Raw genomic sequence first — 16966 nt, 5'->3', positions numbered from 1 at the left:
CTGTTGGTTGCTCCCAGGAGGAATTCCTTAGCTATTCAATCTGACTTTCCAGGAAAGGTGGTGTATTCAAGAAAATCTGCTCTTACTTAGTAGCAGATAACAGCAGAGGGAATTTGGACTATGCAAGACCTCACAGTCGATCTCTTTAGGAACAATCAAGAATTTAACTTAAATACAGGTAACGAAGGGAACAGAGAAGGACATTTCGCCTAACTCATCCTTTTGCAACCCAAAATGACAATTCTTTGTAGCTCTTATTGGAATGGCAGGCCTTGGTCCCTCAAAAGTGGATTTGAAAGAAAAAAGAAAGCAATGGGAAAATACAGCAACTTCTAGGGTTGGGGGGGGGGGCGCTTGGCAGGTCAGTAACAACTTGGGAGAACCCGAGACTATTAGCACAACTGGTTATATGTAGTGTGTATATATACACACATAGAGGTGACGATAAATGTATTGGTGAATAACACAAGTGAGCACCAAACCACTCCTGCTTCAGCAATGAATCCAGAGGCTCAATTGGCTTTGTAGAGAGAACATGTGAGAGCGCTTTCTAGCTCTAGGTCTGAGCTTCGGAACAGTAATTCTATCAGACTTGAGAAAACTGTTATCAGTCTCACAAAAAAGTAGGGCGTCTTAGACATCTTATAAAACACACAGATAAAGTATACATGACCAAATATTCACCAAGTGGTAAAGAGCTACAGACAGCTAAATCCAACCAAAAGCTAAAGAGAAATCTTTTGCCGAAAAACAGTAATAACAACGAAGACCCTTTCCCAAGACAGCTTGGGCCAGCTGTGTGTCCACAGGATGGAACTGGCCCCAGCCCTTCTCAAAGAGAAACTGTTTTAACAATTGAAATTTCAGCAGCTCCCAGGCACGGCTGTGATCTGTTCTGTGTATAATCATAGGCTCTTGAACCCAGGCTTATCTTTGATCTCATGAGGCGGATTTTTAAAGGTTTCATGCTTAGCTGGTACTCCACAGAGTGTCTACCCGTTCTAACCTGTAAGCCCAATACCGAGTCAGTGGGTCATGGGAAGCTTCAAATCTACCCCATCATGCACAGCAACAGACAGTAATGGGAGTGAATGAATGGCCTGTGTGGAAATTAAAGGTCCAGTCGCTGTGTTGCTCAACTTAAAAAGGAACTTAGCTCTGATGGCTTAATATTAAATACCACAGAAGAGTGATTTTAATACCAGACTATAACTGAAAAATAATGATCCTTCCAAAGTTCCTTAACAAGTCCACTAGATTAGGTCAGACTTTAGAACGCAGAGAAAAATGCTGATGTATGTAATTTAATTCCTAAAACACTGGATTTCTTTCCTCATCAAAGAAAAGCTCCATGCAAGTTAAGACCTCCTGTGCCAAAATTTCACTGTGAACCCATTACAGATGCTACAAAACGGGGGGAGGGGAGAAGGTTATAAAGGAAACATGCCAGTCTTTCAATTATAATGGCACTAGCAGATGCTATGAAAATAAAAACTATTTCATGTTTTAATCAGGCCTGGTTTGAGAATATTAATGAGGGTTTTTTTTCCCCTCTTAGTTTGTTTTGTTTTGTGGTTTTTGCTCTGTTTTGCTTTGCTTTTGCTATTGTTGTTGTTCGCAGTGAAGTCCTCTCTTGTCACTACTCACATCACAGCATTAACAACTGCACACAGCTGCCAGAACACTGAACTCATGTTTTTAAACAATTCTTACCAGCTTTCTTCCAGATCTCCTCTGGCACGTATCCAGACGCAGGCCTGTGAAGGAATTCCCGATGTGCATCTATGAAAATGAAAGGAGACAGTGGAGAGGAGAGGAGAGCACGATCAGATCAGCATTGCCATGGCCTCATGCAGAATCAAGCAAGCAACTCCTCTTGGCTTCGTTGCAAAAATGCATTGTTCAAAGGCTGAATAGTTCACATCAAGAAAGTGTGCAAAAATAGCAAAGCTAGTCATCAGAACCCAAGGGAAGGAGGTCACTGGTCCAAACACATCACACACTCATACCCATAGCAGCTTCACTTCAGGATCCAGGGTGATGCTGGGAACAGGCTTCCCAGGACTTTCTCATGGTGATGATGTCTACAGGTGTACTTTGTATTTTTGGAGCACGTTATGGTTGGTGACTCCTTATAAAAGTGAGACTTGTAATTTAAAAATCAATCATACGGTAAAATAATTTATACAGAGTGCTGATTCTACCGTAATAGACAGCCAGTGAGTTCCACTCTGGGGCTAATCCTCTCACACTTATTTCTTTAACATCCTATTGTGCATTTCAACTTTCTCACACATTACGTCGTATAAGTTTGAAAGATGGAGCCAGACAGTATTAGAAAGGATTTGCGAACATTCAGTTGACCAGTGAGAAAATGGTTCATCTTTTGTCCAGAGGGGAAATAAAACTCTATTTTAAATGCTAGGTTCATTATGTTTTCATATTTTAAAATTTTGAGAAAGTACAGTAGGCACAAGAATGCTAACGTCCAAATAACACATGCATACAAAAACTGTGAACATTTAATATTTCTATGTTCCTTGAAAATAAAGTTTGTTATGGTTTCCCTAGTTAGAAAATAAATATGCCACACAATCTTCCATGCTGAATTTTCAATGTAAGCCTATATATTCAAACTCGATTTATTCCTTATGCAAAACAGGTCTTTTATGCTGGATTTTTAATGTAAGACTACATTCAAGGTTTTTTTATTCCTCCTTAAGTGGTAGAATTAGAGACAAGTATTACTATATCAGACAGAAGACTTCAGAAGGATTAAGAAAGAGAATAATCAATTGAACTTCTTAAACTACAATAATCAATGTATGATAAATTTCAGCTGAAATTGTATCATACGTATACCTATGTGAACTCTCAAAGGACAAACTGTCCTTTTATAAAAAATACATTATTAGAATGGTTTTGTTTAAGACAAGAAAAATATTTTCCAGTTTTCTATTATGCAGCTAAAGAAGACCAAAAAGAAGAAAAATGACAGCCACATTAGCTATGTCATTAGATATGAATGTTTTAAATATATGCAAATCTGAGCATGGTACACAGACTATCAGTGAGCCAGAACACTGATTTTCCCTAGGTAATTTTAAATAGCCTATGGTAATTTGGTGAGGGATCTATCGAAAGCCTCTGATCTATTGCTGAAATGTTATTGGAATTGCTCATTCTGTAAAGTAAGTAACAACTGTGAAGTAACTGTTTTATTTAAGAACTGTTTTGTTGTTGTTGTTGTTCTTCTTCTTCTTCAAGAAAATTAGAGAAAATTATTTGCTGTCTATATGACTTAGAGGCTATACAATGCTGCTGACAAGTTCTTCAAGCTTACCTTCCGTACCATCCTAAGTATTTCCACAGGAGATGGAATGTGGTTAAGTTCACATGCAGCATGTGATATAGTATTAATCATTAAAGACTTTAGCATAGGATAACATGCCTTTCTTTAAGCATAACAACAGATCTGTGGAGTGTACAGCCAACAATAAAAGCCAACACCTGAAAGTAGCAAGGGGTAGGTTCTTTTTGCTTTCATTCGTTTCATTAAGCAGGGTAAAGAAAGTTCACTAGTTTAACAACTGCCTTTCGGTAAATAAGCAAGCATTATTATAAATGATGGAAAGGCCACACCGCTGTCCAAAGCACAGACACGACAGGTGCTAACTACTAATTCCAGTCAGCACAAAGTAAAGAGAAGCAGGACTACAATCCAGTGGAAAGAAACAAATCTGGAGTGTTGGCTACTACCCTGGGGCAGCAGGCAAGTTGATTTCTCCATGTTTGAGCTGTCCCACTTGCAAACTGAGGAGACACAGATAAACTCTGAGGCAAAAGGAGGGATTGCAATCACTGCTTCTGCTTATCATCGTCAGCAGTGAGGAAAAATACTCTTTGTAAGGAACTAGGAAGAGGAAAACACTGCAGGGACTGCGTCTCCCAGTGCTCAACCACATAGCACGCGACCTTCAAGGAAGCTCTGGAGAAGCTTGCAGTATGCAAATGCACTCCAAAGAATTTATCTGTAAGCATATTGCTTTCTGTGTTGGATTGAAATTGTTCCTATAGGTACCAGTTCACTGTCCTTCTCCTTGGAAGCAGATACTTAAAATTACACAAATAAAATCTTCACGAATGTTACTTAAACCATGTGTATATTTATGCCTTCAATCTCCATTAAATTCTTTAGGATTCGGTCAACTTTTTCATCTTCCATGTGCTTTGCAGTGGATATCTTGGTATCCATTATGTCTTACTCTGGCTACATTTCTCTAAATGACGCACCTTGGTATCCACAAAGACCCAACTCCTAAAAAGAAATACTGAAGCCAATTGTGAAGAGCAGCTTTCATAATCCTGTAGCTATTTTTAGACGCACCAGAAGACAGGGTAGGATCCCATTGCAGATGGCTGTGAGCCACCATGTGGTTGCTGGGAATTGAACTCAAGACCTCTAGAAGAGCAGTCAGTGCTTTTAACCACTGAGCCATCTCTCCAGCCCATAATGCTAATTTCTAAAAGTGTTTTTTTCAAAGTTGTTGAATTAACACACACACACACACACACACAAACACACACACACACACACACACACACACACACACACACACTTTTCATAGCAGCGTCTCTAGTTCTAAGTCATGGAACTTTTGCTGAACATCAGGCCTAAAAACAGGAAGAACAGAACAGTCAAATAGGTAGGTCTCAGAAGGTATTTGCTTTCAGGACAAATATTACAATCTAACAGGCCACAGAAACCACACAATTAATACATTTTACATATCTTTTGATTATGTAATTGCAATTTCAAGATTAACTATCTTCTGGTTAAGAAGCAGTGACTAATTGAGTAGTAGAAGCTGTGTAGGCAAAGGAGCTTATGAGACAATAAAAAAAAGAAAGAAAAGAAAAAAAATCCTGATGTTGATAAATAGGAGAAAAGAGATAAAACTTCTATGACTTAACTGTTAAAATTCTGGCTTATCTAGAGAGAAAAATTCTAAAACTCTAGCTCCTTTCAAAGAAACATATTTGTAACCACTAACTTCTTTGTAAACTATCTTTAAAATAGCAGTTGCTATAAAAATGGATAGTTCTTCTAAAACTCAAGAGTAGAATGAGATGGGGCATCAATCAAGATTGAATTTCAAATGTAAAACATGTACACAATATGAGAAGAACACTCCTTTTACGTTAAGTTTGCTTGCTTTGAAGTACAAATTGTTTGGAGATAAAGGGAAGAGGAGGTGGCACCCCCCCCCCCCCAGGACAACAAGACCCCTCATCAACAGAAGGAGCCATGAAAGGAAATGTTAGAAGAAAAGGAAAAGAAGAGGTCCATGATGTGTGGAGGAGATGGGAGATGTACTCCATTTACAACATAATGGAGACCTTTGGATACTAGATACAGCAAGGGCCACCATCCTTATACAAGAAGGGGTGAGCTGAGAGCCTTTGGAGAACCAATGTGACCTCATCTGACCCAGGACAGCAATGCTCAAAGCTTGGCAGCACCTAGGCATGGCCTTCATCCTGCAGTGTGCAGAATGAGTCTGTGATCATGATCATATCTATTACAGGGATCAATAAAAGAGAAAATACGTTACATAATTTTGTCCTCACAAATGCTCCTTTTGGGATTTGTTAAGGGTAATTGATTTAGAAATCTCAATGCCGTCTTGTGGAAACCCCCACAGAGCCTCAAAACTAGTTGCTGCTTTACAATATCCATCTTTATCAGTGAGCACCCCTTAGGTTCTGGGAAGAACCATCCCTTATGACATCTACTGAGAATATAGACATCTTTAATTTCAGTGTTTTAAACACACTATCATTAGAGAAAGCAAACGTTTAAGACATGACAGGCATTTGCCCTATAGACTCTGCTATGTGGCCATGAGATGAACTTCATGATGTGATTACAGAGTCAATACAGGTGAATACAAATCCAAATTTTACACACAGCTCTGCTCTGAACAACGTGTTTATGGTTTTTATGTTCTGGCAGTAGAGAACGAAGAATGAGTGCTTCTTTGGTTGAAAGAAAACTTTTTCTCTAGTCATGGATGACGAATTAAATACAGTATTATGTTTAAGGCAAAATTCCTTTTTAAATATCTCTGTCAATAAAATTCATGCTGGGATATATATATATGTATATGTATATATATTTATATATTTATATATATATATTTATATATATTTTTTAGCTGAAAAAAGTATCTGAGAATTGACTATCATGTTGCAAGCTCGAATGGCGAGTCCTCTTCCCCCTCAAAAATTCTACCAACTTTTGACGAGCACCACAATATTAGGATTTATCTGTGTCAGGACACAGCCCCTTAATTTTACATGTTATGCCACTTAATACTGGTAGAACTGCCTGCAACACGTGCATTCCTTTTGGAGATTAGGAAACTGAAGCACAGTGAAATTTGTGACTCCCAAGTGTAGAGAGAACCAAGAACTCAAATGTAGAATCAACCCAGAATCTGCACTTTAAGGACAAGCTGGATAAACCCAGAAGGAATATAGCAATTCAGTGCTGCTTTGAGCATACACACCTTGCCAACTGAGTGACTTTAAATATGATCTCCTCAGTCACTTCAAACATTCTCGAAAGGCTGACCTTTTAATGAAAGACCAGCCTCCTTTTTCCTCCCACTTAAATCAACCCAAAACTCATTTCTGGTTAAAAAAAAAAAAAAAAAAAAAAAAAAAAAAGCTCTTCCCAGAACAAATACAGAGGCACTTTCTACAGCGCTGCCCCACCATCTCAATATTCTTTGAAAAACCACAAGAAATCCATGCATCGGACTTCAGGGTTCCATGTGTCAGTTTCCTGATGGTAGCCTTAAACCCGCCATTAGATAACCTTTTTCTAATGAGTTATCAAATGTTCTCCAAAAACAAACAAACAAAAAAGAGGTATACAGGGAACTGTAGAAAGACTCTAGAATATTTTCAAGCAAGTAAAACACAAAGTAATTTAAAGTAAATAAAATCTTAGGATCCAAAAGAAGAATTCAAGCAGCAGAATACCAGGAGAGGGGATGCAGGGAAGGAAGGGTACTCAAACACTCAGGGAACAAAGCAAGGATCAGGCAGCCAATCCTGAATCTATGATGCGGTCTGCCAATTCTCACCCTACTACCTAGCTCCCGTCAGGCAAGTATATCAGACTGCAAAGCATAAAGGTAGAAGGGTCATGCTTTAACAAGATGAGCGAGAGATTGAGGAATAGTTTACTAAAGTTTTTAGCCATTGAATAGAGTTTTTTTCTGGACAGCAAAAGAGGAATAACAAAAATAACGAATATCCCGAATGAAAAAAAATCTTGTTTTGAAAAGTTCTTTGAGGCAAGAGTAGTGAACTTGCCCAAAATCCTAGCATTTTAGAGAAAGAGGTAAGAGGATGAGAAGTTCAAGTCCATGCCAGCTGCATAGCAAGTTAGATGTTGGGCTGAGTTACAAGGAAAAAAAAAGTACTTTAAGATATCAACTTGCATTTTATTTAAAGAATGAAGACAGCATGATGAGATCAGTATGTTCTCCGCGTTTAAAATTCAGAAGATATTCACAACAGAGTCTCTATTTCGTATCTGGAGAAAACTTCTAAAATTCAATTAGTGGTAGATTAATCGCATTATTTTTCGATTCTCCTCACTGACTCGATGCATTTCAAAGGTGATGCTGGGATTGAGTCAAACAAGCACAGCACATCAGTCCTAGAGACTAGATCTTCCTCCATGTAGATCTCTAAACACCATTTACAAATGTGGAGAATGTGTGTATTTCTAAACAACCCCGCTATTTCCAAATTAGGGATGGGAGGAGGGCTGGATTTGAGCCAAATATATCTTTTATAATATATTCTGAAAGTCTCATTTGAGACCAACCATTTCAAACTTCAGAAGGTAAACGACTTACAGTATAATGGCATCTGCATGTATAGAAAGCTACCATAGCTTTCTCTATCCACAGGAATCTCATTAAACACTTTCCAGGAATAGAAAATGGATGCATTTGCCAATAATTCACAATCTTTTGACTACACACATTCAGACCTTCAGTTCTAAACCCTGGAAGACAGGAAGCAATTTATGTAAATAATTGTGGTCTCTGATTATAAATGACCCATCCTCACATTCAAAGGTTTCACACATCAAGCAGCAAAGGAAGGCGCACAAGGAAAATAATTACTGGATGCTAGAACCCGGGAACTGCACAGCTCTTAACAATTGTGGTAGTTTCATTATAGTATGCTATGCAGTCTATTGATCTGTGTCCAAAAGGCTCGTGATCGTTCTAATAGTCTATGCAACGAAATGCAAAATATTATGAGGCCTTTGAAGAGTATAACCTCTAAGTGCCTAAGGCAGAAGTGACGGTTTAACTATCAAAAATATAATTCACCAAACACTGCTATAAGCAACAACTTGTGCACACCCGTGGGACAGCTTTTTGTAGGTCAAGTTTCTTATTTCAGTTTCCATATCAGAGACCTGAGGCTGTCTTTCTGGAGGGTGTGAATGCTCACCAGAGCTGGTCAGACTCCAGTGAGTTTCTGAAACTTCTTTAGCACTGGAGAGCAGGTCCCACTGAGGGACCTCAGTTGAACCTTTGCCTCTCTCTTCCTCAAGGCCAGAGTGAAGAACCTTCATTATAGTCCCTCAATCATGATACACACACAAAGGAAATTCAAGAACTGACTCAGAGAGCCTGTGCCTCAGAGACAATTCATATTGCATGGTTCTATTCCAGAAGACCTGCTTTAGAGCTCTCAATGTTTGCCTATGTCCATTTACAAATACCACCTTTTGCTTTTCCTTAGCAAATCTGCCACATTAGCCAATTTTTCTTCACAATAAGAAAATAAAAACAAGATGCTCGTTGTATTTAGCTCCACATAGTTTTGTTTAGACCAAAACCAGTTTAAATCACACTTAATTCTGTTTTCATTTCATGCCTTAATGCAACCTGACAAATAATACTGTTTTGTCGGTAAACTCCTCGGAATAATGCCTGTTGGGTAAATTACATGGCTAAGAATGCTTCTTTCTTTAATATTTATTATGGTAATGAGCATTCAGCCTTCAAGGATTTGCAGAAATCCACAAATCTAAGTGCAAAGGAAGCTGTGTAGCTTGGAATAATTTTATTTTTAAAAAGGATAATGTGAAATCAATAGCCAGATAAATATTTGATTTGAGGTTTTTTTGTTTTGTTTTTGTTTTTGTTTTTTTTTTTTTTTTTTGGTCTTCAGCCTCAATGATTCAAAGTTATAGTTTTATTCTGTATATGGGGTATTCATTTCATTTTTCCAGAAGAGACTATATGCAATAGTAAGCTGGCTCAGTGGTATGAGCTAAACACATAAGAGAAGAAGAGAAAATGAGGGACCATACAAGTCCATCTCTCTACTCTGCTGAGTCACTGAGTGCACACACACAATGGCTAGCAATGTAAACTATGAAAGTCATCATTCATTTAAGGACAAGTTCTCAGGCCACTTGAAATTCTTTCAGGTGGAATTTATCTTTTAGTATCTCTAAGACTATAGTCTATTTTTGATCTTGACCATCTACAAATATCAACACTAAATATAGTTTCCTATAGTCATAACACAGTCCCATTATATAAACTAGAGGTAGTAAAATCAAGAGTAAACCATCTCCAAGAAGATAAATAGTAGGAGAGCCACCTTTTTTAATCATTAATTTTCACATGGCATAAGCACACTGTATAGCATTCTTGTCTCCCATCCAGTGGGACTCTGGGAAAAGCTGGCTTCTGTTTGTTTGATGAGACATAGCAACAGAATAGGACTGTCTTCTCCAGACTAGGTCCTATTACAACTTAGAAAAGATGGTGAAGAGAGAGAGAGAGCTCAGAGTTACAAGCACGTATTGCTCTTCCAGAGGATCTGAGTTCAGCAACCATGTGAGGCAACCTACAACCACCAGTAACTCCAATTCTAGAGGCACTTATGTCCTCTTGTGTCCTCCACATGTATAAACACACATGCACACACACGCGCGTGCACACACACACACACACACACACACACACACACACACACACACACACATTCCAAAAGTATATTCTTTTAAAGAGTTTCCTAAGACTCTAGTTAGAAATGTTGGCACCTCAGGCCATAGCTGAGCTTGTGTGCTGACAGGTTTGAGGCAGTATCCTAACAACCATCTAAGGAAGGAGGGCACGCTCTAGTTCAGATATGAATCAGTGATTGACCTGGAAAAAGTTTGAGTTTCATTACCATTTCTTAATACACCAGTCTGCTTACTTTCCTCAATATGAAGGACAGAGAAAGTATTTATGGTCCTTAAATTCCTTCAGCACCTTATATTTTCAGAAACACACATTAAAAAAAAATAGTCATTATGAATAGAATATGAAATAGGTGTTAATGGTGCTCAATCAAAAAAAACAAAAAACGAAAAAACAAAAAATCAAAATGAGAGTACCTAATGCGACTGGGTCCGGATTGACGGGGCTCTGTTGCCTGGAGTGGCTGCTGCTACCGCTGCCGCCCTTTTTCAAGTCCTCAGCATCACTGTACCTCCGGATCCAGTAATTCAGTTCTTCCCGGTCTGCTTCCTGACATCGTCTTAGTACAGTGAGGGATCGCCTCGTCTTCTCTACCATGTCCATTATGCAGTTTAACAGCTATGAGAGAAATAGTGGGGAGCGGGGGCAGTTATACAAATCACCACAGAGGTAAAGCTTGGATGAGTGACGTAACACAAAGTCTTGCACTTTAAAACACAAAAGCCAAGGAAGCATGATGCTTTCTCTCTGAAAGCTTTAGTGCAAGACTTCTGATGGAAAGATCTGAAATCAGACCCAATAACTGATCGAGTTCGATGGAAAAGAAGAGGGACAAAAGAGGGGGCATGGATGGAGTCATGACAGGTAGATGCTTACATCATAGTGCTACATAGTAAATTCATCCTTCCCAACACAGCACTCATCAAGCTACAATCTAAGTGGCCCTTTCACAATAAAACAGTGGCTTGCTGATCTGCCTCCTCCCAAGGTCTAGTATTTCTCTTAAGTAGCTTTCACATACATTTATAAAACAGACCCCATGTTCTACATCAAATATTCTAACTCACTCCCCCTCCCCCTCCAGAACAAGAAACTAATTACTTTCAAAGCACTTGGAAAACCTCTTGTCGCTTGTTTGTAAAACATTTTTAGCCCAAAAGATTACTGATGTCTTACATGATCGAGATGCTTCCACTCTTCTGCCCATTCTCTGTCTGTTAGTCTGTGGTCAATCATTTCTTCTTGACGTGTGCCATGTAACCCTACAAATGGAGAGAAGAAGGCTTAATCCCCTGAGACTCCAGCACACCGTCCATCTGCAATCAGCACAGAGCAACAACTGCCGGACGTGAACACAAAATGTGACTCTGGTGAGTGGTCCCATAGCTGAGAGCTGGTTATCTACACAGCATTCCTCAACGCTAAAAGAACGCGAAAATCTAGGCTCCTGCTTCTTGTGTTTGAAGCAATAAGGAAGGTGTTGTTGTTGTTGTTGTTGCTGCTGCTGCTGCTGCTGCTGCTGCTGCTGCTGCTGCTGCTGCTGCTGCTGCTGTTAAGAGACTGGATTTAGTATGGTGAAGTCCTGGGTTCAATTCCCAGCAATCAATCAGTCAATCCAGCATCAAATCTGGCTATGGTGAATTAAAAATAAGAACAGCATAGCCTATTTTACATGGGTGGGCCTATACCTTTTCAAAAGAAGCATGGCAAAAATCTCACATTTCAACAGTTATAGGTGCATACAATCTTACTATACGTATCTAACAAAGCCTGTGATTAAAAGCTTAGATGATATGAACACTACAGATGATCATTTAACTTATCAAAATATAAACAGTGAGAAGAAATGAGATCTTCCTTTTATTTTTAGTTGTTTCATTGTTTTTTTGTTTGTTTGTGTGTTTATTTGTTTTTAGAAACAGGGTCTCACCATAAGGAGCTGACTGGCATAGAACTCATTTTGAAGCCCAGGCTGGCCTTGAACTCTCAATCTCTCTGTTTCACTCTAGGAAGTGCTGGGAATTTAAGCCTGAACTTAACGTTATGGTATACGTATGGTATACATAATGGTATACGTATGGTATACGTATGGTATACATAATGCCATACCATACATTTTATAAAAGAAAAAGAAAAGAAAGAAAGAAAAGAATCAACATGCCAGTTACTAAATAATTAGTAAACTTTCAAGACAAGAAACTGAAAGTTCTAATTCAAAAATCATGTGTAATAAGCCTCTCCGTATAATTGCTACTTCGAAAAAGTAACATAACATGGGCTGGGAAGATGGCTCAGTCAACAAAACATGGGCTGGGTGGATGGCTCAGTCAACAAGATACTTGCCATAGAAGCAAGAGAACCTAAATTTTGATTGTCAGTGGCCATATTTAAAAAAAAATGTACACATTTTTAATTCTAGTTTCCAGGAAGGCAGAGACAGTAGTTTTCCTAGACCTCACTGTCCAAGCAGCCTAAAAAAATATTAGTGAGCTCTAGGTTCAGGGAGAGACTTTGTTAAAAAGTAAGAGACAGGAATTGAGAAAGATACCCAATGCTGATTTGTACACCATACAACCATGGGTCCACACAAATACAAGACAACATGGAAATGTTTACTAAGTGGGCACCAAGTTTTGTTTTCCCTAATAAATGGTCTCATTGTAGCCCAGGCTGGCTTAGAACTCATGGCCAATCTACCTGACTCAGCTCAGCTCAGTGTGAAATAACAGATGTGGATTACTCCCAGCTCAACACCAACATTAATGGCTGGAAGAAGTGAACAGAGATACTCATAAAAACACAAAGTCCATATGTCTCACTGGAAGGGCAAAGGGTCTGATGCAGAAACAACTGGGGACCTTTCCCATTCTGTCAAAGAAAGGCAATTAGTCTGTGACATCATTTCCCACTTGAGATGGCTGAATCGCTGCCGTTGGTTCCCATTCCTCACAGTCCTATGCTAACAGAAAACCAGGGCTGGCGAGTTTGCAGTTCCTAGACACTGAGTATGTTCTGCAAGATCTGAATGACACTAGACTTACGAGACTCTGTGTTCCACTTACTGTGACACGTAAGTGGTCTGAAATCTTTTTCTGAGCTGATTTAGAGGGGAAAAAACCCTGATGAATCACAAGGCTGTTTTCATTCATGAATATATGTATATCTACAATGGATTGGATTAAATAAATTCATGACAGTTCTTTCTTAGGCTAAAAAATGCTAAGTGTAAGATGTTTTGCATTATTTCTGTCCAATTAGAGAATATTCCAGATACATTTCAAAAGTTAAAATTGTTAATGCCACCTATTGGTAAAAAAGGAAAACTACAAATATGTTTTACTGATTTGCATAATAGAAAAGAAACCAAGGGAAAGTAATATTTAGTTATTTCTCTGTTTGTTGTGATTATTTCAAGTTGAAATGTTTGCAAATATGTAATTTTTGTTGACTTATTTTTTGCCTGTGTTTTCAGGGAAAAGAAGCACTAATGTTAAAATTAGTCATCATCGAAAACAACTAGAGAGTGATAAGAATATAAATGTGACAGGGACACTCGTGACACTGGCATCTAGATATTTGCCTGTGAGGATCAAAAATTATGGAAGTCACAAATATGCCAAGACTTCAGAACACTAAATCAATACTGATACACATGCTTAACACCCAAGATACTTAAGGAGTAATAGGATATCTACAGATAAAGGCAGTTCAGCATTTATGTAGCAGTGTTGGACTTCATCTCATAATAATAATAATAATAATAATAATAATAATAATAATAATAATAGAAGAAGAAGAAACATGCTTGATCCCCAGTTTTTGGTGAAGAAATATAGGACTGGCTCAATGCATTTGAAGTCTGGGGGTCATGGCTAGGTCTAATTGAATAAGAAAAGGAAAAAATCAAGAAAGTGAATGTTTACATTCATCAGTATCTCAATTTCACACGCTTAAGTTCTCAGCCCCAGTATGATCCTTTTGATCATACTGATAACACAAAGGCTGTAACAATGGTCAGAAGCATGAATAAATATCACTTAATAAAAGAAACACTTCCCATTCCTGAGATACTTGGCAGTAATGTTGAGACTTAAGTTGTTCTTAGTTTCAGAAGATTCTAGATAAATGGGACCATGTTTTAAGCTTACTGATAAACTAACGCTGCTTATGAAGTTAGTTTATTCAAGTTTTCTCATGAGTAATATGTCCCTCCATGCAAGAGGCATTTTTTTATACCCTCAAAATGGCAGCTTGATGTAGCACTACAATTTGTTTCTTATACATCAAGGTTTTATTTTACATTAACACAGGTTAAACTCTGCCAGATTTATGAAGGATTAAGTAGTTGCACCTATTTCTAGAGATTAAAACTATTAGTTTCCCAAGTTAGTATAATTAAAAGGTGAGACACATGGTCTTCAGAAAATTACATAAAACCAGTGGTTGCAGACATAATTCATAAGGGGACATTTCACATAACTACACAGAAACATAACCAATGCACACGAGCATAATTAGTTCTGTGCTGATTATTCTATGGCACACAGTAACTAATACTTCACCAAATGCTAGTTGTTGACTAAGAAAGAGGTCCCTTCTTCGGGGTGGGGGAGGCAAGAGTTTATTTCAGCTTACAGGGTACATTCAGTGCATCATCCAGGGAGGCCGAGAGAGAAAGTGAAGGAAGACCTGGAGAATGCTAAACCACTTCTACTCTCACAACCGAAAATAGCCTGAGCCTGTTTCCAAGTGGCCAGGTGACCCACTGCTGATTAAAAAATGAGAAGCTATACCTGGGCATGGTGATGCACCCCTTTAATCCTAGAATTTGGGAGCGGCAGTGACAGATGGATCTCTGTAACTCTGCGGTCAGTCTGGCCAACATAGTTCCAGACCAACCAGTGTTATATAGACAGACTCTGTCTCAGATAAAAATAAAAGTGAGGGGGTTGGGGATTTAGCTCAGTGGTAGAGCGCTTGCCTAGGAAGTGCAAGGCCCTGGGTTCAGTCCCCAGCTCTGAAAAAAAGAACCAAAAAAAAAAAATAATAATAATAATAATAATAATAATAATAATAATAATAATAAAATAAAATAAAAGTGAGCCATTACAGCTTTCAGGCATTAAGTCATAAATAAATAGTAAAACTATCATGTCTGATGTGTAGGGTAAAGTTATCAGTCCAGACTAATAATACAGCGACTTCTGAAAGCTTTTTAGAAATATTACCTGCACGAATATTAGACGGATTGGCTACTAAGAAAGCATACATTATATACTTCACCACTTGTCTGAATTACTATATAAATGTAGAAATCACTGTTTTGGGAACCATTAAGTACTAATTAACCATCTCACAACCAAAGCCTCCACCATCTCTCTTCCCTTTCTAACTCCCCCTCGCTGCTCCCTGTGGAAAGCTGTGCAGAGAGGCAACAAGCCCTACTATGATAACTCCTGCTTCCTAGTAATCCAGTTTGAAACATCATAGCAACTGCTACACGCCAGGCATCGGCCTTTGAAGAAACCAAAAGAAACTGTCACTATCATTCCAGTACCAGCCAGGTGGTAGACTCTTTCCCAGAGTTCTGCATCCTTGGCTCGGTTTCTGTTTTCCCACCTAGACTTTATCCACCAAATTCCAAATTCTCCACGTTAGTCAAGTTTGCCAATAACTAGTTGGTTGTGGTAAAGAAACACCTCCTGGTGTGTGGGATCCTAAAAGGAGAGCAGTAGATTACTGTTGCAAGCTGGACTGAGCAAAAATTAGGAACTAGAGGTGTCCCCAAGAACAGCACACTTGCGAAGCACGTGATACCATCACCTTGAATGCAGTCACATGTCACAACCTGTTTCATTACTCCTGCCTCTGACGGTTCCATGCTTGACACTTGTTCTTCACAAGGTAACATCTCCTAAAAACTTCACTTTCTGTAATGTGTGAAAGGAAGACGTAGATACAGGCAGATAGAATATGTGTTTGCCCAGAGCCACTCCTTTTGTATTCTAATATCTGATGTAAAATTGACACTAACTCTTATCCCTAGCATCTGTGTACTAATATAATACAGTATTCCATTCCTCAAGGCATACCTGTGAAGTTAGTCCACAGACAACATGCCATGTAATACTTTGGAAATATAAAATAATATGGAGGCCGGAAATGTCAAAACCAACTTGGACAACAAATTTTAGTGAAAGAAAATAAATTTGAAAAGAGTATCTGTGGCACGCTTATATATGAACCTTTCTATATTAAACAAAAAGAATTTGATGCCCCCTTGTAAAGGTAAAAAGTTAATCTGTTCTCTTAAAACACATAAGGGATGCCCTGGCATATAGGGGCATGCCTAGAATCTCAATACTCAGGAGGCAGAGGGATGATACGTTTAAGGGCAGACTGGTTTAAATAATAAGACATTCTCTCAAAGTTTTAATTAATTAACTAATTAATTAAAATACAAGTGATTAAAGAAGAGACACAGCATATTAATCGACTTTCTTCATAAGGGAAACAACATAAGAGAGATGTTTACTTCTATCAGATTACATGTTCAAATTCAGTTAAGAATAGCACAAATCTTCAAATAGCCAATCCCCAAAGAAGAAAACAGATCCTTCAGTCTTACCCATAGGTCTATTTCTGTCCCTGAGGTCCCTGTGGCTGGGGTGTCGATAGGAGTCCCTGTAGTGGTGGGCAATGGCCATATCATCCAAACGGTAATGCTGAGGTGGAGGTGGGGTGGGGTGAGGCAGGCCATTTGGCTGGTAGGATAAGCCATTATTTGGACTGTACCGCTGGCCTGGGCTAATAGTGCATGGTCGCTTGCTTGGATGTTCTGAGTGCAAAGGCTCTCTGTCAAAGCCATTTTCTTTGGTTCTGAGGAG

General features: G+C 38.6%; 1 protein-coding gene across 7 annotated transcripts in view; it reads right to left on the bottom strand.

The window, feature by feature from the left end:
• Positions 1-16966, bottom strand: part of Runx1t1 (RUNX1 partner transcriptional co-repressor 1) — a 151933-nt gene that overhangs the window by 17898 nt on the left and 117069 nt on the right. For all 7 annotated transcript variants that reach the window (XM_006237901.5, XM_006237904.5, XM_008763550.4 and 4 more), the window contains 4 exons: positions 16708-16958; positions 11256-11341; positions 10496-10697; positions 1714-1782 (listed from right to left, as the gene is read on the bottom strand). In XM_006237901.5, the coding sequence (XP_006237963.1) occupies positions 1714-1782; positions 10496-10697; positions 11256-11341; positions 16708-16958 (608 nt within the window). The remainder of the gene's footprint in view (positions 1-1713; positions 1783-10495; positions 10698-11255; positions 11342-16707; positions 16959-16966) is intronic.

Source organism: Rattus norvegicus, chromosome 5, assembly GCF_036323735.1.
Source record: "Rattus norvegicus strain BN/NHsdMcwi chromosome 5, GRCr8, whole genome shotgun sequence".
In the NCBI taxonomy this organism is placed as follows: Eukaryota; Metazoa; Chordata; class Mammalia; order Rodentia; family Muridae; genus Rattus; species Rattus norvegicus.
The sequence above is the reverse complement of the archived record's forward strand: the minus strand, read 5'-3'. Positions and strand labels throughout refer to the sequence as shown.